The sequence below is a fragment of the Caretta caretta genome, chromosome 16, assembly GCF_965140235.1.
Source record: "Caretta caretta isolate rCarCar2 chromosome 16, rCarCar1.hap1, whole genome shotgun sequence".
NCBI classification, from domain to species: Eukaryota; Metazoa; Chordata; order Testudines; family Cheloniidae; genus Caretta; species Caretta caretta.
This window is the reverse complement of record NC_134221.1, coordinates 5,266,435-5,288,070: the sequence shown is the minus strand read 5'-3', so window position 1 is coordinate 5,288,070 and position 21,636 is coordinate 5,266,435. Positions and strand designations below refer to the sequence as shown.

The 21,636-nt window shown below is 49.5% G+C and overlaps 2 protein-coding genes across 6 annotated transcripts in view; both read right to left on the bottom strand.

The window, feature by feature from the left end:
- CIMIP2A (ciliary microtubule inner protein 2A) overlaps nt 1-1,740 on the bottom strand; it is a 37,050-nt gene extending 35,310 nt beyond the window's left edge. The window contains exon 1 of the mRNA XM_075120583.1: nt 1,635-1,740. Within this exon, the coding sequence (XP_074976684.1) occupies nt 1,635-1,690 (56 nt within the window). The 5' untranslated portion in view covers nt 1,691-1,740. The remainder of the gene's footprint in view (nt 1-1,634) is intronic.
- Nucleotides 1,741-7,142: 5,402 nt separating this feature from the next.
- The window catches only part of LOC125623312 (discoidin domain-containing receptor 2), a 154,643-nt gene continuing 140,149 nt past the window's right edge, over nt 7,143-21,636 (bottom strand). For all 5 annotated transcript variants that reach the window (XM_075120308.1, XM_048822422.2, XM_048822424.2 and 2 more), the window contains 3 exons: nt 19,576-19,810; nt 15,422-15,571; nt 7,143-9,396 (listed from right to left, as the gene is read on the bottom strand). In XM_075120308.1, coding sequence (XP_074976409.1) covers nt 9,256-9,396; nt 15,422-15,571; nt 19,576-19,810 — 526 coding nt within the window. In that variant the 3' untranslated portion in view covers nt 7,143-9,255. The remainder of the gene's footprint in view (nt 9,397-15,421; nt 15,572-19,575; nt 19,811-21,636) is intronic.

The following is a 21,636-nucleotide window of genomic DNA, read 5'->3' as shown; positions in this document are numbered from 1 at the left end:
GCTTTTCAATCTAGCAGAGAAAGATCTAACATGATCCAATGGCTAGAAGTTGAAGCTAGTCAAATTCAGAGAGGCAATAAAGCATACATTTTAAAAGATGAGTGTAATTAACTATTGGAACAATTTACCAAAGGTTGTGGCGGATTCGCCATCACTGACAATTTTAAAATCATAATTGGATGTTTTTCTAAAAGTTCTGTTCTAATAATAATTTTGGGGAAGTTCTATGGCCTGTGGTATACGGGTGTGTGCGTGTCAGACTAGATGATCATAATGGTCCCTTCTGGCCTTGGAATCTATGAATCTAATGGGCACAGACTTTTGTGTCTGTTCCCTCCAAGCTTGAACCCTTCTGATCCATCCCCTCCAACCTGTCCCTGTTCCATTGCGGTCTCTTCCCCACCTGTCTCCTCACCCTAGCTCCATTCTCCTCAACTAGCCAGCACCAGTTTCTAATCCTCCATCTTCTCATCCTAGTCCCCGTCTCCTCCTCCAGACTCCTGTCCCGTCTCCCCGATTCCTATTCTCAGTATCCATGCCCAGCCAGTCCCACTTTCCCTCCTTCCAGATCCTCATCCAATCGGTCTACTTCCCCTCCACCTCCTTCTCCCTACTTTACTGGTTTTCAGTCCCAGTTTCCTTGCCCAGCCAATCCCAGTCTACTCCCAATACCTAGTGTCCTTCCCACCCCCATGCTCCTTGTCCTAATCCACTCCTCCACACTGAGAGCAGAGGAGAGTCAGGCTCCATGCTTTCATTTATGGTGTCTGGTGCTGGTCCAGCCCAGAACAGCAATTAAAGGGAAAGACCTGCTCTGCCCCCAACAGCCTCAGGCTGGAGCAGCCTCAACGCAGGTGAAGTCTTTTGGAAATTTAGCTGCAAAGCTCTAGCAGGTGTCCTCTGAGCATGCGTAATCTGCTGTTTTTCAAAGTCTGATGACTTGGTCAAGTTTGGGCATATTTAAAAGGGCTGGCAAAAGGCAGGTCCCCGATATAAAGGCCAAGTCCCTGCCAAATTTCGAAACCCTACTTCAAAGAACAGGGGCAGGAGAGGTTCTAAAAGAAAAGGACATCAGAATTTAATATGGGCACAACATATTTTTCCTTACCCCTGTTCCTACAGCTAAGCCATTTTGGCTGAAGGTCTCTAAAATAATTCTGCCTGAAACAGACACCCTGGGTGGAAAATTTCAGCCCAGACAGTCACAGTTTGGCAAAAGTGATAAGAGATTGAAAATAGCGTCTTCTAAAAGGAAGTGTCAGGCAGCCTTCACACTAGTTGGTGCTGTCAGCCCCACCTATAACACGCACGTATCTACATTAACAATCTTCTCCCCACATACCCAAGCGCACACAACCAAGCTATGTTAAAAAAGAATGTTAAAGTTGCCAAGTCAAGCGTTCACAAAGGAGGAAATGCCAGACCTTAGTTCAGTCCCCTAGTGCATTATACCACCTTTAATTATATAATATACAAACGCTCCCCTGCCTCGTTCAGTGCACTTTTAAATGGAGAGTTTCGTTATATCAGGAAAGAGATCACAATTCATGTCAACAATACACCCCCCACCAGTCACACCAAGTTCCTTCAGCTACTGCAAGTGATACGTTCCCCGCGTGCGAGTCAGAACTCACCCTGGGATGTAGTGAGGTTCGGGGGTGAAGAGATGGTGTTTCAGTGGGGCTGCCATTGTCGCTCAGCATCTGTGCTTGGGGCTTCAACTTACAGGGGGCAGCTGCTGGGCCGGGGTGAGGGCAAACACCATGGTTGCTGTGGCAACCATTGTGAAGCTGCCATAAAGCCACAGCAGCAGCAATGCCAGAAAATTGAATACGCTCATAATTAGGCTGCATACCAAACGAAGCCCTGTACGTATCGGTTTTCTGGACCAACGTGTACAACAGACAACTGGCCACGTTCCGAGGTGAGTCTAGGGTCTCTCCAGGATGGTGAATGAAAGGGCTTTTCTTAGACTTGAACTACCGTACTTGAGTTAGCATAATACGTTTGGAAAGCCCCCGAATACTTTGGTAAGACACAGTTTAACACCTTTAAAGTTGTGTTAGCAGGTTGTGTAGTAGCCTATGTCATGTAGCTTTCACCTATATTGCAAAATACCCAGCTAACATGATTGTGAAGTTGTTAAACTGTGTCTACACAAGGTGCTTCAAAGTGCTTCAAATCATGTTAGCTAACTGGATTTTAAAAAGTGCGACCTGTAGCCTAGCCAACATAACACACAAGCCAGACTAATATTCCACAGGCTGTCCCAGTGATTTGTGCACTGTAAAAATGGCCTCTCTGGCCATACAGGCAACTTTCACTACTCCGGGATCAACCTGGCTGAAAGTTACCAGTTTAAACTTCCCAAAGTAGCCATACGGGATTGTGATGGGACAACTGCCCCTCACTGGTAATGTAAGGGGTTAAAGCAACCCTGGGGAGGCTATATGGAAGGCAGCCACTAAGAAAAAGACTTGTAGTGCCAGCCAATTAGGAGAAGGTTTATTGGAGGAGCCAATCAGGGCTAGGCTGGCCCATATAAGAAGAGGCTGCAGAGCAGGGGCAGTCACTCCCTAGAGTTTGAGGCTGGCTGGCTGGCTGGCTGGCTGGCTGGCTGGCTGGCTGCTTAGAGGGCTGGAGCACCATGGACAGAGCAATGCTGGGCAGGGTCAGCAGAGCAGGAGAAAGCTCCAGGCTGACGGCTGCCCAACTGAGACCCTGATACCAGGGCAGAGGAGGTGCTGAGGCTGCGGGGAAGTGGCCCAGGGAAGGAGATGGCAGAGTTGGAGGAGGGGCAGTACGTGGCTGCCAGCTATAGGGTCCCTGACTCAGGGACCCTCCATCCCTTGCCCCCGCTGGCCACTGAGGGAAGTGGCCAGTGCATGGACTGCAGTCTGCCAATGAGACGAGTGGCTAGAATCTGGACCGCAGATTGCCACTGAGGCAAGTGGTAGGACTGAGGACTGTCGGTCCCCTGGAAGGTGAGAAAGCACTGAGTGGGGCACAGCTGGAGGGCTGTGTCCAGAAGAGGATGATGTGGTCTGGGGAGCAAGACAGGTCCTGGACATGGAGACAGGAGTGACAACTGGTGAGACACCACCTGAGCAGAGTGCACTGGCAACACCGAGCTAATTCCCAGGATGGCCAGCAGGAGGTGCTGTGGCGGTGAGTCTATGACACTCACTACTTTTGGAGAACCACTTCCAGAGCCATCTGAACACTGGTAATCAGTCTGGATCTATAGTGCCTATTAACAAGAGATCCCTGGGGCTGCCAGCCACAGACGACAAAACTCTGACTGCTTTTTGGGCCAAGGCATCAGCAATTCAGGGCCTTAGCTTCTGAAATCAATCACAGAAAGTATACAATGGGATTTCAAAACAACTCGCTGAACAGATAATTGCATGCACCAGTAGCCAGAGCTGGGATGAAATCAAGGGGTGGAAGGTGGTCTATGAGCAGGCCAAGGCAGTAGCGGTAAGTTCAGGGAGCACAGTAGGTGTCCATTTTATGCTGCATTTTGAAAGACTGACCCATCACGAGCACAGAACACTGAATGGACATGGCCTGCACTTGAGGATGTTACAGTCAGAAAAGCGATCAGCTCTGCTACCGAGGCCAAACCTGCTGAGCCCTGCAAGAATCACACCAAGCTTGCCAAGACCCTCGCGAGTTAATGAGAGACATGCAGGCTGCTCCACTTCAGGAGACAGAGCTTGAAGAGGACGTGCCATCCCTACCCAGTCAGTCCTGTTTGTTTGTAATATCTCTTTTCTTGGACATTGTGGACATGTTGTGAGTGTTCAGACAAAGCTGCCGGTGGTGGCAGTGTTGTTATGGGGAAGTTCTGGCTCTATGATAGGGTGGAAATGTCCACCTGTCTCTGTGGTTCCCTCCACCTCTCTGGTCATTCCTGCTCTGGTTACTGTGATGAACATGGGAATGAGCTAATAAAATATTACAGAAATCTGTATGACCTATCCACTTGGCATGGCTATCCCTTGGGGGATGTGGGGGAGGGAGAATTGATTTTTCTCCCAGATGCATGGGAGATCAGAGAAGGTATCTGAGACATGGATCCATTAGGGCTGTGGGGGTGGGGGTCAACTCATTTGAATGGAACACCCTACCGAGATAATGGAAATAGCACACCAGGTATTTCAGCCGGAGTTCCCACAGTACCCTGCTGCACATGGAACTCTGGCTGGGTTCCCAAAGGATCCTGCAGGGCCCAGGTCTTGGAGGTCTCTTGCTGTGCTGTCAGAGTCTTCTCCCTCTGAGACTGGGCCAATGCTTCCAGCAAAGCCAAGCATTGTTCCCTCTGCCCCTTGGCTTCCACCTGTAACCAGGCCAACTCCTGCTCTACTCAGACCAGCTGGCTAATGACTTTCCCTTGGTATATGTTGGACTCGTCCAACTCTTGTTGGCACTTCCTCAGCAGGTCCCTCACACCCTCACATCTTGGGCATCATGGTCTCACCACTGGGCTCTTTTCCGGTGTCTCCTTACCCTGGCTCCCAGCCCCTCTGCTTTCTTTCCCATCTGGGCCCAGACCCTCTCAGTCCTGGGTCACTCTCAGGTCTTTCCCACATGAGGGCTAAGTAACCCACCCAGTCTCACCCCAAGATTACGGGCAACGCCAGGTCCTTGACCACACCAACCTGGAATCTAGCTCTCCGGCCCTGTACCTCCAGCTCAAATTCTGCTGTGGGATAGATTCGGGTCTCTCCATGTACATTGGAAACGTAGTGGGAGGTGTCAGTCCAGGCTAGTTGCCTTCACCTGGTCCTCCCAAACCACGGTGTACCTACACCCTGAGTCTAACAGGCCCTTAACTACCATTCCTCGCAGCCTGTCACTACCCCTTGGTCAGGCCACCCTCATCTTTGGCGTAGACCCCCCCCCACTGATTGGTCCCACTCTAACAGTTTAAAATAGTCACATTCCATTACTGGGCAGTTCCTGGCCCCACCTGTAGCAGACTACCAGGTCTCCTAGCTCCTTCGCACTAGTACTTCCCATAGGCTGCAGGGCTCCCCGGACTCCTTGCAATTGCAGTGCAGCCTTTGAGTCTAGAAGCCTTGGGCCTTTCCCCCTTGTGAGCTTCCCTGGGGCACCCCCTGGTGCACCCCTCTCAGTTTACCAGACAGCTTGGGCCATTCCTCTCCTTTGACCTCAAAGTAGGCCTCAGCTCACTTGATTGCTCCCCCCACTAAGGCTGGCTGTAAACTCCTTACCCAGCTGTGCCCCTCCTGGTAGGACCTTCATGAATTGCTCTAGGACCACCTGATCCAGGAGCTTCTCCACCAAGCTGATCTCTGGACAAAGTCAGCGCATTGCCAGGCCCCGTAACTTCTGCGCCAGAATCCGTGCCTGCTCCCCTTGCGGGAATGATGCTGTCTGGAACTTGTGCCTGTACGTCTCTGATGTCAGCCCTAGCCAATCCAAAATGGTTGCCTTCACCACTAGGTAGGAACTTGCCTGCTCATTGCTTACCACCCAGTAAGCTGTCTGTGCCTCACCCATCGGGAACGGTGCTACACAGACTGCCCAAGTTGACTCTTTCCAGTCTGCTGCTTTGCCACCTGCTCAAAGGTCTGAAGGAAGGCCTAGGGGTCATTGTCTGATCTGAGTTTTGCCAGGCCTGGAGCCAGCCAACCACCAGTTCCATCACCGACTGGGCTCTTGGGTGTGGTGTGACCCGACCGCCTCTGTATCCACTCCTGCTGGTTGAAGTGGATCTCCAGCCACCATTGTTGCACCACAAACTGGACCTCCTGTTGCCATTGCAGGTTCTCCATTAATTGCATCAGTAGGGTCTGGGTCAGCTGCTGCTGCCCCTGCATAGCAGTCTCCTGATGTTGCTGGCCTGCCACCAACAGGAATATCCCCTCGTCCATGGCCATGTGCCCCTTGTTGATCAGAGGTCAGTCCAAAGGATCCCACTTCTGGTACTAAATGTAACAGCATGGCACCCACCTCTCACGCATGCCCCTTCTGGTTAGGTGTGTCTGCAATATCAGGCCATCCCCTCAGGGCTTCCTCCCTGGAGGCAATGGTTTCACTCTCTTGGTCTACTCTGGCCCCAGCTGGGCCACTAATAGTTCAGTTCCCCTTCTGGGGGTCTCTTGCTGTCTGACTGTAGGACAGTTCCCCACTGGGCTATGGGGGGACACCCAGGCCCACCCACTACTCTGGGTTCCAGCACAGGGACCCTAAGAATAGCAGCCACATGCCATCATGTCCCTTTAACTACATTGCTTTCAGTTCCCTGGGCCACTTTTCCATGGCCCCAGCCTTTACCAAAGCTTCATCCTTACCCCGGGGCTCATCTAAGTTCAGACCCAGAAGCCAGCCAGGAGCTCTTCCTTACTGCTCCAGTCCCTGCCAGCACTGAGCTGTCCACGGTGCTGCAGTTCCCTTTAGCCAGTCAGGAGCTCCGTTTGTGCTCCTCTAGATCCAGCAAGGAACTGACTGTCTCTAGCTCTGCACCTCCTTTTAGATGGCCCTCCCGCAGAAGCAGCCACTCTAGGCTGCTTGGACTCCTCTACTGCTCCTTTCCTGGTACAGGTGTGGCAGGACACTGAGGCCTCCAGTAAGGGGCCTCTGGGCCTAGCCCACTCCACCACAGACAGCCTGCATGGCTAGCCTAATCCTCCTCCCTGCACAGTGGAACCATACCAGTTCCCCTCCAGTTTGGACCATCTGACAGGGCAAGGGAAGCATCTGACACAGACTGTTTACATCTGTCTATGATTAAAAATGGAGAACTCTTCTTGGTTGTAAAAGTACCTGTTATATTTCCTCAAACCTGAATGTTTTGAGGTAATATAACAAGGACAAAAATACTAACTGAAAGAAGTGAGACATTTAAGGAGAGGTGTCCCAGGGCACCAGGAGAACCACTGCAGTGATGCTTCCATTTGTCCTTCAGCCTTTGTCAATTCTGCCTGGATGATGCAGGCCTTTCTTCTCAAATTATGCTTAGAAATTCCTTCCTGTGTCCATTTCATGACATGACCAATGGATGTTCATTCTAAGGTCACAAACTGCCATTTATATAACAAGGCTACAGCATGTTGATCTAGACATATGTCCTCTGTGCAGACACTCAGATAATAAGGAGAAATTCACCTCTGTTGAGTTTACCATCAAGATTTATTGATATGAGAGACAAATGTTGTATGAATCAATATTTAAATTGAGGGAAACTAAATCCTGACATTAACAAACACAAGAAGTCAGTTTACATACGTTTACATATTCCAAATGTTTTAAATCAGAAGTATCTACAGCTCTCTCCAGTGGCTGTGAAGATGATGGCAGAGAGCCAGAATCAGACTATTATTTGCTTCCTAGTAGCCAGTCAGGAAGCATATAATTGCATAACTGAACTGATTGGCTGAAGCAAGAAAAATTGTTAGCTTCTGAAGAGCCAATCAGGATGCAGTCATTTGCATATGAGATCTAACTGGTTAACATTGTTACAGACTTCAGTATAGTTGATCTCTGAGGAAGCAAACAGCAGAAATTTCCTGATGCATCACAGGACAGTTTCGAGCCAATTCTACACCAGGATTTTCTTCTTGCACACACAGTCTTATTGTAGCTATATACACTTTCCTTCTCCCTAATGGCCTCCCCCTCAATACACACAGAGCTCTTCACATCAGCCCATGCACCGGCAGGGGATAGAATATGCTTGTGACTCAGGAGAGGTTAAGACTAATTCCTGCTCTGAATTAGGTGCTTTATAAGAGTTTAAAAAGCCTGGAGAAGGAAATGCTAAATTTTCACCTTCTCCACTGTAGGAGATTTTTCGTTTGGCCCTGAAGCCCGTCATGACATGATTAATAAGGGGGACCATCCACCCAGACCCCCGGTAAACCAGCAATGGGGAAAGTAGGCTCTGAATTCTCTGCCCCCCACAAAACCTTGGGGAAGAGCATTCTGTGACATCATCAAAACAAGACATCACTCGCAGTTCCATGACTAGGTATCTCGTAGGTCGGCGGCACAGGGTGTGAAGAGCAAGCCCAGCACAATCAGCAACAACAGTCTCCTCTGGCGTGTCAGCCCCTCCTTGCCAGAAGGAAACCTCCCACAGGGCCAGGCAGGCAGCACCTTTGCCGGTATGGTAGAGCTGGCCCTGCCGCAGCAGGAATGTCCGACATGTTGACAAGACCAGTACAGATGGGCAGATGCTGGCGTGGTAGGTGCTCTCTCCCTTGTGCTCAGGCACGCACTGAGCTCTGACAAATGACGCAGCAATTCAGCTTTCACCCATTCCGTCTCACCCAATGTGAGCTCCCTCCCACCACATAACAGCATTGACCTAGACATCTCATATTAATGGGTATTTATACAGGATTCATTGCACATCAGTCCATTCTGGCTACAAGTTCATAAGGATAATAAATCTACATAGAGACAGTAGTACGGTATCAGCTATTTTCCAATACAAACCTCTACCCCAACCTTTATTTGTAGGTCAAAGAAAGATCCTCTACTACAGTGACCTTCCTATGACCTTTGACATTCATTTTTTAAAGATAAAAATCCAGTGTGGGAAAAAGGCACATATATAACAAAAGCAGTGCTTACTAACCACAGGAATAAAAGGACACGGACTTGGACTCTTCTATCCACATCAACTGCAGTCCCTGATCATATTACCTCCAAACGGTTGCTAAATCTAACTCTGTCTGGTTCTCAAGTCCCCGTAACCACTGCCTATTTCTATTCATTTATAGTTAGTTACATCATATATATTTTCTTTAGCAAGGACATACTGAATTGCTTGCTAACGTGCACAGAGCTGCTATATTTTTAGAAGACTGGAGCCTTTATTTCTCTGCATCCTTTCTTCCAATCCTAGCTCCTGAGCTGTTAGCTTTCTCTTCTTGTCTCTTTGGGGAGAGCTGAGAGTCCCTTGTAAAGTCTTCTCCAGTTTTTCTGTCCACAGGTGTCTGTAGCCATGGGGTGCCAAAGAAACCCCCCTCACAGTATTCCCAGGAAATTATGCAGAACAGGAGATGATTCTTCTACCAATAAAATAGGTTTCCTCTGGTCATGTATGTCAGACCATGGCCAATAAAACGAGCAGCTGCCATGGACATCTCAATTTAAAAGAGATTACAGTCTAAGGGACTGTAGTGAGGGCCGCCTGCCCATCTGTTTGGGAGAGACAGGCAAAAAGAGACACCACCAAAGTCATCCTGTTCTCAGCAATTTGTCTCTTTTCCGCTCAGGTCAAATGTTACAGTCCATTTGTTCTACCAGAAAGTGGTGAATCATATCAAAAGTGGGACGATCCTTTATATCTCGGCTCCAACACTTTAACATCAGGTCAAACACAGAGTTTGGACACAGAGATGTTTGGGACAGATAGATCTGCAAGCAGGAAAAATACAACTACTTCAGGGTTATTAATTACCCAATTAATAACAAGGGACAGCTGCCCTTTCTCTAGATTTTACAAGACAGTGACCAGCCATGCATTTTCTTAACACTTACTGGGGTAACTTCCTCTTAGCAGGTAAAGTTTCAATGTCATTTTTTTTGTCAGCCCCCCAGGGAGGAAACCGATACATGCATACACATTAGCTATGTGGGTGTTTTGTTAGCTCAGTTGATAACACAGCTGTGATCAGAAAAAGGGATCTTCATCCAGTGAGAAATTCCAACATTTCAAAATTTGTTCCAAATCGAAACAAAAAGTCAAAATTTCCGTATTTCCATTAAATGAAAATTCTAGTACACCCCAGACAGGGACAATGGGAAATACTCAAGATTAACAATAGTACTTACATTTCACAAAGGTTATGCTAAAAAAGCAGCTGAATCATTAGAAAAACCAGTTTAGCTGACTACTCTGAAGGGAGGAGGGAAGGTAGGAGCCATCCAGAAGGAAAGAGAGAGGAGGAGGAGGAGAACGGAGGCATGGTGCAGGAGAGAGGAAGATCAAGTTGGGTAAGGGATTCTTCCTTGACACAGATGGATCTCCAAGGACTCACCAGGGAAGGGTGACCCAGTGAGGAGGCTGTGGGTTCAGATATTTATTGCTTTGTTTCATATTTGCTCTCCTGTGCTTTACATGATTAAGTAAAGAGCATGTGTTAGACCCTGTGCAAAGTGTACGATGTGTGCTCACCACTTCACAACTGCTATAGGCCCCTGAGAGAGAGATACTGTAACCAGAAGCTCACACCATTTGGGTGGAGTTCAGGGAGTGGGTTAAGTAACTGGGGCAGCTGGAGGGGCAGCATGGGGCAGGTGGGCTGAGCAGTTCCATTTCTGAGAAGGGGCAGCAGATTGAGAGTCAGTGCCCAGGATGTGCCAGACAGGCCCAAGGAGGAAACAATGCTGCAGCCTGCTGAGACCCAGGGAAGTTTGAAACACCCCCAGGGATTCAGAGCAATGAGGCGTGGCTTCTCCTCACAGCAGTCCTAGTGGGTGGTAAGGAGGGGTGCTGGCTAGGATCTGTGGCACCTAGAATCACAGCAAGAATTTGTGCCCCCTGCCAGCAGCTGGCCCTTTGCTGGCAGTCTCAGCAGAGAAGCCAAGGCCTGTGTGAGCCATGATAACACAACTCCGTGTCATCACTAGATAAAACAATCTCCACGTCAAGAGACATTGGTACGGAGTGTGTGTGTAAGGCTTACCCTGCTGCTCCAACTGTTCTAGAAAGAAAGAGGGGACTTCAAGCTTAAGGGCTGTTGAATTGGTACCTTTCACCTTCCCTCTCAGTGAGCCATTGTGAACTAATCAAACCAAGGATTAGATTTTACACCTCAAAACCCAATTTGAAGCTAATATCTTGGTCTGAAAGCATAACAATTAGGGAATGTAGGTGCCCTTGGGGTTTTGCTCAAAAAGCTTTACCCTGCATGGCAGCAGATTTTGGAAGTGCTTTTCAAAGGAATCCATCCAACTGAAGAGTAGGTCCATGGGACACTGTTCAAAGGGCTTTCCCCTCTGACCTTTAAAAGCAGTAGCTCTAAAGGTATTTTACCCAGCTCCAAAAGTGAAATCTGGGTCACATCTCTGTCAGTTCAGGTGCTCCGACACCAGCCTGATGCGTGTGTAGTGAGAGAGTTCCTGATACCCTTAGATGTGGCAATGAGGCTAGTGCACATTCTGGGGTCCCCTGAAAGCTAGGGGATGGGCCACAATTATTTTTCTTCCTCTTCTCTATCCTTTCTTCATGTTGAATTGTTCCTGAGTGTGTAAATGGCTCCAGTTAGGAACCATTTTGTCAATTTGGAAGAATGAAGAAAACCGTGGGCTTTTCTGCCTGATTGGCACTATAAGAGCTGCCAGTTATTAATCACGAATGAGCACTATTACAGCTCAGCAAACTATTCGTAACAAATATTGTATGCAACAAATGCAGCCGCCCTTTCTGCTCCAGGTACATCTCTGGGCAGAGAGGGATTTCCTGAAATGGATTTAATGTTCCAAATTATTCTACATCTTTATTGGTGAATTGTTTTAAGCTCTGTGAATTGATCCCAATTCATTTTCCAGGCATATTTTGATATACTATTTGCTCGTTGCAGTGATTAGTCACATAAAGCAGGTGACAGGTTTCAGAGTGGCAGCCGTGTTAGTCTGCGTCAGAAAAAGAACAGGAGGACTTGTGGCACCTTAGAGACTAACAAATTTATTTGAGCATAAGCTTTCATGGGCTAAAGCCCACTTCATCAGATGCGTGCAGTGGAAAATACAGTAGGAAGATATATATATATATATAGACAGAGAAATTAATTAATTAATTCCAGTTCTGCAGTTTCTCATTGTAGTCTGTTTTTGAAGTTTTTTTGTTGAATAATTGCAACTTTTAGGTCTGTAATTGAGTGTCCAGGGAGGTTGAAATGTTCTCCAACTGGTTTTTGAATGTTATAATTCTTGATGTCTGTTTTGTGTCTGTTTATTATTTTACGTAGAGACTGTCCAGTTTGGCCAATGTACATGGCAGAGGGGCATTGCTGGCACATGATGGCATATATCACATTGGTAGATGTGCAGGTGAATGAGCCTCTGATACTGTGGCTGATGTGATTAGGTCCTATGATGGTGTCCCCTGAATAGATATGGGACAGAGTTGGCAACAGGCTTTGTTGCAAGGATAGGTTCCTGGGTTAGTGTTTTGTTGTGTGGTGTGTGGTTGCTGGTGAGTATTTGCTTCAGGTTGGGGGGGTTGTCTGTAAGCGAGGACTGGCCTGTCTCCCAAGATCTGTGAGAGTGATGGGTCGTCCTTCAGGATAGGTTGTAGATCCTTGATGATGCGTTGGAACCTCTCCCCATGCTAATTTCCCCCCACTGTTACTCTCACATTCTTGTCAACTGTTTGAAATAGGCCATCCTGATTCACTACAAACGTTTTTTTCTCCTGCTGATAATAGCTCACCTTAATCGATTAGTCTCATTAGAGTGGGTATGGCAACCCCCATTTTTTCATGTTCTCTGTATATATATATATATATATATCTTCCTGCTGTATTTTTCACTACGTGCATCTGATGAAGTGGGCTTTAGCCCACGAGAGCTTATGCTCAAATAAATTTGTTAGTCTCTCAGTTGCCACAAGTACTCCTCATTCATAAGACAAAAAGAAAAGGAGTACTTGTGGCACCTTAGAGACTAACCAATTTATTTGAGCATGAGCTTTCGTGAGCTACAGCTCACTTCATCAGATGTTTACCGTGGAAACTGCAGCAGGCTTTATATACACACAGAGAATATGAAACAATACCTCCTCCCACCCCACTGTCCTGCTGGTAATAGCTTATCTAAAGTGATCAACAGGTTGATCACTTTAGATAAGCTATTACCAGCAGGACAGTGGGGTGGGAGGAGGTATTGTTTCATATTCTCTGTGTGTATATAAAGCCTGCTGCAGTTTCCACGGTAAACATCTGATGAAGTGAGCTGTAGCTCACGAAAGCTCATGCTCAAATAAATTGGTTAGTCTCTAAGGTGCCACAAGTACTCCTTTTCTTTTTGCGAATACAGACTAACACGGCTGTTCCTCTGAAACCATTCATAAGACAGGTGATAGTTGAATGACTAGCTGAACAAGCCCTTTCAGGGATCATACTTGTATGTGGACATTCAAAATTTGATTTCCACAAATCCTTGTACATGTGACTTTGAAAATCATATTCCACAACCTGTTCCTGCAATTGAAACCTATCCCTGGAATGAGTGTGGAAAGCAAACCAAAAAGCAGGGTGGCTGAGCTCAGTTGCCATGAATTCATTCCAGAATTGGAGTGCATATTTCCTGAAGTTTGTTGCAGTGTTTGCCCATCCCTTGTTGCTATGCCTGTCTGCCGAGTGCCTTCAGTGTGCTCTGTGCCGTATACACAAGAAAAGACTGAGAGCCTTCCCCCCCAAGAATGCCATACTAGGTCCGACCTGAGAACTCTCACTGGTGGCAACTTCCATTTGCCTGTCTAACCCAGAGCCACCCACATCCTCTGGCTCACCTACCCCTGTAAGCTGCACTCGCAGATCAGCTCTCACACTCACTAAGCGAGCCTCTCCCTCAACCTTGTCTTCAGCCAACACTGCTCCCTCTCTGATCTCTGTTTCTCAGAATTCCCTCTCCAAACCTCACTCAAACCCATCAGCATCGCCCACAGCCTCCTGGCCCTCCATAGCCTCTGGGCTGCTCACATCCATGTCTGCTCTGCCAATCTCAGTCTTCTCTTCAGCACACTCCCTCCACTCTGCTTTCTCCGGCCCTGATGACTCCCGTACCCCACTCTGCCAGCATAGAGTCTGACCCGCTGACTGGTTCACTCCCAGCTCTGGCTATTATGCTCCTGGATGGCCTGCAGGGAGTCCCATGACCATGCTGAGGTCCTCCTCTGCAGACTTCTTGACTCCTACTTTTCCTCTTTCACTGAATCCCATGTACCCCCCATTACTTCCTCAACTACCCTTCAACTTCCTCCTGAAACTCTCTTCCACCCCTCTCTGTCCAGGAGCTGCCTGACTTTGTCATGTGGAAAATGGACAAAGCCCCCTTCTCCTCAAACGCCTTCTTCCCCTTCTCCCCTGTTGCTGACCTTGAGGTGTTTCACCTCCTCTCCCCAGCTTCAGCAGTCCTGTCCCTGCCTGTTGCCTATCTCCATTGCCCCCAGGCTCCTTCCAGTCTCATTCTCCTTCTCAGTCTGTCATAACCCCCCAGTCCTTTCCCCTCCTAATGTAAGCCAGTGTGGGTCCCCCCGACCCGCAGTAAACCATTCCTCAATGCCTGCTGTGCCTCCCGTCACTTCATTACTTGCTGAGCGTGCAGTCTGCAACCAACATGCACTGAACTCCTCTCCTCCAGCTCTGACCTGGCTCCTTCCCAGCCTGGCTCCTGCCCTCGATCCTCCACTGACTCTGGTCTCAGCCTGCTCTCTAATGACCCCTTCCTGGCCAAATCGAAGGGTCTCTTCTCAGCCTCCTCTTTCTCATCTTCTCTGCAACACTGGTTCACAGATTGGATTCTAAGGCCAGGAGTGTGATGATAACCAGCACTTTCCCACATGAGTCCCCCCTTTGGGGTGTACCATGCAGAGGCCTGGCACCTATGAATGACAAGACAGCAGTCATTTGGCTCCCAAGAAAAGGGACAGAGGTCCATGGAATAAAGACAATGAGGAGTCCGGTGGCACCTTAAAGACTAACAAAGTTATTTGGGCACAAGCTTTCATGGGTAAAAAATCCACTTCATCTCCTGCATCTGAAGAAGTGGGGTTTTTACCCACAAAAGCTTATGCCCAAATAAATGTGTTCGCCTTTAAGGTGCCACTGGACTTCTCGTTGTTTTTGTGAATACAGACTAACATGGCTACCCCTCTGATACATGGAATAAAGAGCAGAGTCAGAGAAGGATCCCAAAGGATTTTGCTTCAGCTGCCGTCTGGGGGGAGCACAGGTGGCAGGGGAGGGCACAGAAGGCAATGCAGGCAGGAACAGCCTCCAGTAGGGTGAGCACGAGGAAGGCAAGTGGAGGCTGTGAGGGCCAGAGTCACAGAAAAGGCCCAGCCAGAGGGGAGGAGGTGTTCCCACTGGAGAGATGTGGAGGAGAGACCAAGAAAGTTGAGGCTGACAGTGAGTAAATGGCAGCGTCAGAGACAGCAGGATTGTGGAGTGTGGACTGGGCTAGGAGGAGGTGACGAAGGGACTCAGGGAGAGCAGCACGTGGAGTAAAGGGAAGCAGGACACAGGGGATCCAGTGGGGTGCAAGAGGAGGGGAAGAGCCTATGCTCCGAGGGTCTCTGAGGTGAAGGGAGGCAGAGCATCTGCTGGAGAGGCCAGGGATGGAAGGCAGAGGAGGCCAGGGCTGTGTGAAGGCCAGGAAAAGGGAGCAGCTGAACAAGATTTGGCAGAGCAAAGGGGGAGAGGTGGTTTTGCCTCACCTGCCTGCCCTGGCTCCGGAAGAACTCCCCGGTGTTCTCGATGACCTGCTCGTCCGAGAGGAGGCTGTAGGGCTGCTCCTTGCACAGCGTGAACATCTCCCAGAGTGTGATCCCAAACGCCCAGACATCGCTGGCTGTGGTGAACTTGCCCTGTGGAGAGAAGAGCGGGTCGGCTGCTGCCACAGGCACAGAGCTGTTTGTGCCCAGCCTACCGATCTGGGACACAACTGGTGGGAAGAGTTGACCGTTTCAATCCACTGTCTGCACATGCAAGAGGTAGGGAAGCACAAACCCAGCCAGAGGGGGGGACTGGAGTCTCACCAGCACCTTCTCTGAGCAGTCACACATGGTACAGCATGCCCTCACTATAACGCCCTTCACAATTACGAACCTTGGGATACAGCGAACCTGGTCCCTTGATCCCACCTCGAGCCCTGGCGCTGCGGTGGGGGGCTGAGAGCTCCTCCGGCCCTGGGGCTGTGGTGTGGGGCTGAGAGCTCCTCCGGCCCTGGGGCTGTGGTGTGGGGCTGAGAGCTCCTCCGGCCCTGGGGCTGTGGTGTGGGGCTGAGAGCTCCTCCGGCCCTGGGGCTGTGAAGCTGCAGAACGCTGAGTGCTCCTTCGGGGCAGAGAGCTGTCAGCCGCGGCCATGGTCCAGAGGAGCTCTCAGCTCCCACTGTGGGGCACGAGTTGTCAGCCACCCTCATTCCCCCAAGCAGGGCTCTTTCACTATAACAAACCTCTGGCTATAATGAACAAAAGGCTTGGCTCCCCAGGGGTTCGTTACAGAAAGGGTGTACTGTACTTTTAAACCTAGGTGCGGTAGGTATCCTGGATATTGACTGCAAGGAGGTGAAGAGCATTGGGGGATAAGAAACACATGGTGCCTGCAGCCTCGGCAGCAGGGCTTTGAGGAAGCTGCTCTCTTTGCCGGGGAAATGCGTTCCATGCAGACCTTCCGGAGACAGAGTCTCGTACACACTACGACCCACTCTCATCTTACCCCCGTGCAGAGGGGAGGGAGTGAGTGCAGTAAGACAGCCAGGCTGCAGGGTGGATGGGTGTCTTCTCTGGCAAACGCCAGACAGCCCTAAGAGGTTGCAGCTTGGGGAAGGGTCCCTGGTTCGGGAAGCGAGTCGGAGAGAAATTCAGGGTGCTTCTGCCTCTCTCTGACAGATGGGGTTTGTGTCACCAGCGGCAGCAATCCCAGGGGTGAGCTGCTGTGCTCTCCCCTCAGCACTGGAGCGTGGCCCTTTGCTCTGAGCAGCACACGGTCATTTCTCGGTGATTGGGTCTCTGCATTAACCAGCTAATAAAACGACTGCAAGGCGGTGTGACACTAATACATTAAGGGTGGGCGGGGCAATGAGTTGCTGGAGGCTTGGCAAGGACTCAAGTTATCCTGGATGGAGATTAGCTGCCACAAAGAAAGAAAATGGGCCAGTTCTGTGTGACACCTACATTCCTAATCTGCAAGAGGGGATTAAATAGCATGGTTCACAGACATTACATTTTTCTGAGTTGGAAACACCACTGAGGACAGAGAAATAATACAAAGGAACCTAGACAGTATAACAACACAGGCAGAACACAGCCAAATAAGATACAAGCGGGGGAAAGGTAGGTAATCACTGGAGACAGATCACTCAGGCACATAGATACATGATGGGAGGCAGAGCTCTAGGCATGACACTAGACAGGAAATTAGTCTTGAGGTTGCAATGAGATATAGCTGCCAAAAAGTCGAATGTGATTTTGGCCTCTGAATGCACAAAGCTGCGGGGTCAAAGGGTAGGGGCAGGCATTGCCTCTGGTGCGACTGCGCCTGGAATATTGTGCTCAGTTCTGGACAACACACTGCCAGAAAAATAATCAGCAGCACAGCCGATCAGGGATCTGGCGGGCCTGGCTTGTGAGAAAAGATCAAGGAACGAGCTCTCCGCAGCTTCACCAGGCGGTGACTACAGATGCCATGAGAACAGTCGGCAAATATCTGAAGGGTGTTCACACAAGGAGGAAAAGGAATAATGTGGTGTGTTATAAGAGAGTATGACTCAGAGCAATGGTGCAAAATTATGAAAATGTTTACCTACCAGACGTGTAGGCCTGTTTCTTGGGGTGAGGATCACTGTGTTGGGCACTAAGGGAAGTGGGGGGGTAACTGCATGACTGGACAGATTAGTTAGAAAATGGAAACCAGGAGGAATATGAGAGGAATGTCCTGAGAGTGAAACACATCAGGCTGCAGAGCTGGCTCCTGAGGGGAAGAGGTGGGAGCCATATTGCTTGGGACCTTGAAACTTAGACTAGGCAAATCAGTGAGGCCATCCTGTGGGTACCAGTCTTACCAGGCTGGCTGGGTGCATGGCACCCTGCGGTGCTTTCTTGCCCCTAACTCCCATCCCTATGAGTCTTGCCACCTTTCTGGCACCTTGTTACAATACCGCTGGCAGTGCTGCCTATCTACTAATTAACTCCAGGGCCAGATTTTCAAAGGTATTCAGGTGCCCAAAGAGGCAGATCGGCACCTCCTGGGATTTTCAAAATTGCCGCAGCAGGGGCCAGATCCACAAAGAGAGTTAGGCGCTGTGACGCTGAGCAAATCACAGGAACAACACTGCGATGCACAAAACCTGGGCTCCTGTACCGTGCATGGGGAGAGACAGGCCCCTTGGAATTTGATTCACAAAAACCTACGCGCTAGGCGGGGAGCTGCCTAGCCAATGGGAGATGCTGAGGAGAGGGGAGTGTTTTAAGCCTCACCCCTCTCAGGAATATAGGCACCTAACTCCAGACGGCAGGGAAGTGCCTATCTCTGAGCTCTGAAACCCACCCTGCTGCCGGGATTCAGAGACCAGGCTCCAGCCTGGCTGGGAACGTCTGCAATGATATTCTTAGCTCCGCTGCCCGAGTCAGCCGACTCAGGCGTTGAGACTTGCTGCCGCGGGGTTTTTTTGCAGGACAGACATACCCTGAGGCGCCTGCCTTGCGCCACACACGGTGACTGGAGGAGGCAATGCTGGTGGTGCCCACCTTCCAGCCCAGTCATTAGCGCACTCCTGGGGATGTCGGAGACCCAGGTTCAGCTTCCCCCACTCTGCCGGAAGAGGAGACAAGATTGAACAGGACCCTCCCGCCACTCCGCTCAGTGCTCTAACCCCGCAGCTATGGGATCGTCTGACATGCGGTGCCTTCAGTCTCTCCTACTGAAGCTGTTGAAAGAGTCATTGGACCCGAGAGAGATGTGAGAATGACTCTGTAGATTGGTGGTTAGGGCATGCACATGAGAGATGGGAGACCCAGGTCCTGATTCAGTAACTCTTTAGTTATTTAACCTGTTTAGCTTCAACAGAAGACTGAGGACTCGCTACGCCAGAACATCCCCTAGCTCGGGAGTTAGTGCACTCACCTGAGAGGGGCGAAGGCCCTGTTCAAATCCTTTCTTCCCCAGTCAGAGGAAGACAGCAAAGGGCTGAAGAAAGTACTCCAGTTGGAGCTTGGGTTTACTCTGGACTTTGGTTGCTTCCGAATAGGTGGAGTGTTGGTTTAGCTAAACAGACATACCAATCAGGGGAAACTGAGGCACCAGCCACTCTTGCACAGGGAAGGTAAGAAATGTGTAATAGTTTAAATACTTAAAATCCAGTTTAAGCTAGTGAGTTGAGAAAGAGGGAAAAGATCTCTCTCCTTCCTGCCACATTTTGGCAATTGATAAACAGAGGCACAGAGAGGTGACTTGCTCAGATCCGAGCAGGGAATCTGTAGCATTCAGGAATAAAAACCCAGCTTTCAGACATTCACTCCTGTGCTGTAACCACGTGGTTGCCTTCCTTCTCTGGAGGAAGAGATGGGCTCAGTGCAGTTTGATGGAACAGTGCCACTGCGGTCTGCATGGTGGAGAGTCAGAGGCTGCACACAGCATATGGGATGCGTGGCATAGAGGGTGCCTCCAGTTACCAAAGGGGATACATGATAAGCGGTACAGCCAGCTGCCAAGATCCTATTGATTCGTAAAGGAGACAATAAGGATAGAAAAGGAGACTTGTGCTGTTACTCAGTTTCCTGTACAAAGTGTGCACACACCCACACCCACACCCACACCCCATGGGGGGCACATACTAAAGGAAGAGAGAAAGAGCGCTGTGAGCAGCCCCTACCAGGAGGATACTTTCCCAGGCCATCCAGCGTATCGGCAGCACAGCTCTGCCCTGGATACGGTAATAATCCCCGCTGTATAGATTCCTGCTCATTCCAAAATCTGCAATCTTGATGGTGTAGTTGTTCCCAACCAGGCAGTTGCGGGTGGCCAGGTCTCTGTGCACAAAGTTCAGGGAGGCTAAATACTTCATTCCAGAGGCGATCTGGGTGGCCATGAACAGTAGGTTGGAATAGCTGCATTTAAAACAAACAGAAAGTCAAAGGAGAGTTTCCTTGCAGTTGCTTTTCTCTGGACTCTTCCTGCTGCGGGAATCTTGCATGCTGTGTGTTGCAATAAGCACAATGGTGTCACTTAACTCCTCATTCCTCACTATCTCTGTCAGTCTGGAGTGTACATTTGCAATGAACTAACTGCCTTCCCGGAAGTGTGAGCCATGTATGGGCTAGCCACCTGAGCACAGATTCAGGGGTCTGGTGGGCTTGAGAGCCCAAGCTGCAATGTTCACACTGCTATTTTAGCACACTAGCTGGAGCCCCGCCTGTGTGACTCTGGCTCCCTGCACTCTCTCCCAGCTGCAGTGTAGACATACCCTGAGATGTTGAGAGCCCATAAATCAGAGATTTCACAACTATGGGACAGATTCTCCAAAGCACTCAGCTCCCATTTAGTCACCAAAAGAAGTAGCCAGATTTCCAAGGGTGCTCAGCACAGGGTCCTCAGCCATTTTGACAATCTGGCCTCAATGGTGTATGCTGATCACTTGGAAATTTGGCTCCAAGCTATTGGGAAATCTGGCCCCACGTCACACAAGTCCCTGATTTATGGGTGCTAGGTGGGGCTTAGGTATCTAAGTGACCTGACTGGCAGTCACAGACAGAGAGGCTAGTGCCTGTAAATCTGGCCCTAAACGGCATATTGTTATTTCTTGGGGAAGAGCTTGTGTTCTTGCAGGGCTGAGAAAGGGCAGGATGTCCTGACTGCCACCATTACCATGTCTCTAGAAATACCGTTTGTTATTTTTCATGCCCTTAATCCTGCCCCCTTGTGCACATGTATTATGACACTGTCTTTAATGACATGATCACATGTGGGTTTTGCCAGCAGACCCTGTCTCCAACAGCTCAGAACTGGGAAGATGAGTGAACCAGGCTGGTGCCTTCAGAAAGAGAAAATACAGTCTTGTGGTTAAGGCAGTGGGGTAGGACCCAGGAAAGAAGGGTCCTATCACTGGCTCTGCCACAAGCTTCCCTGGGATGGTAGGCAAGATAGCCTTGGTTCAGAATTTTCAGAAGCAGCCACGATTTATCCTTATTTGTGTTACTGCAGCACCAAGGAGCTCTGCCGCTACCCAGTGTACTGCACTGCCTGGCCAATTTGTGTGGGCTCATGGCACAAACACACACCAGGTTGTTACATTTGCACCACGTGTGTATTTATTCCTTCCTTGCCAAGTATAACAGTGTACGTCAGGGTTACAGCAAGAGGAGGTTTCCCCACAGCCTTCAGTCTTCAGCCCAATATCACCCTCTGAGCTTTCCTTCTCAGTTTTCCTGGCTGCCTGCTCCTTCCACTTATGTCCTCCCAACTACATCGTTAACCCAGTGATTACCACCCAGGTGCTCATAATCCCCCAACAGAAAATGTTTAATTGCTCATAGCTGAGTTTGCAGGCTTCTTCATGCTGCAGCCCCCATCACAGGAACCTGGCCATGGACAAAGACCCATTGTGCAAGGCGCTGTACAAACACAGAACAAAGAGACGCTTCCTGCCCCAAAGACTTTGCAATCTGAGTATAAGACAAAAGACAACAGACAGACAGACGGGGGCCTACAAAGAAACAAGGAGACAGCATTGATCAGCAGGATGGGCCATGGTCTCGTCACACCAGCAGCCTAACCATTGTCAAGTTTGTTGTCAGCATCACCTCGAAGGAGAGTTTCAAGGAGGGGTTTGAATGTGTATAATTGGGTAGGGTGTGGGTGTTTACAGGGAGCTCCTCCCATGAATGAGGAGCAGGACGGGAGAAAGCACACAGTGGCCGGTTTGGAGATTTAACGA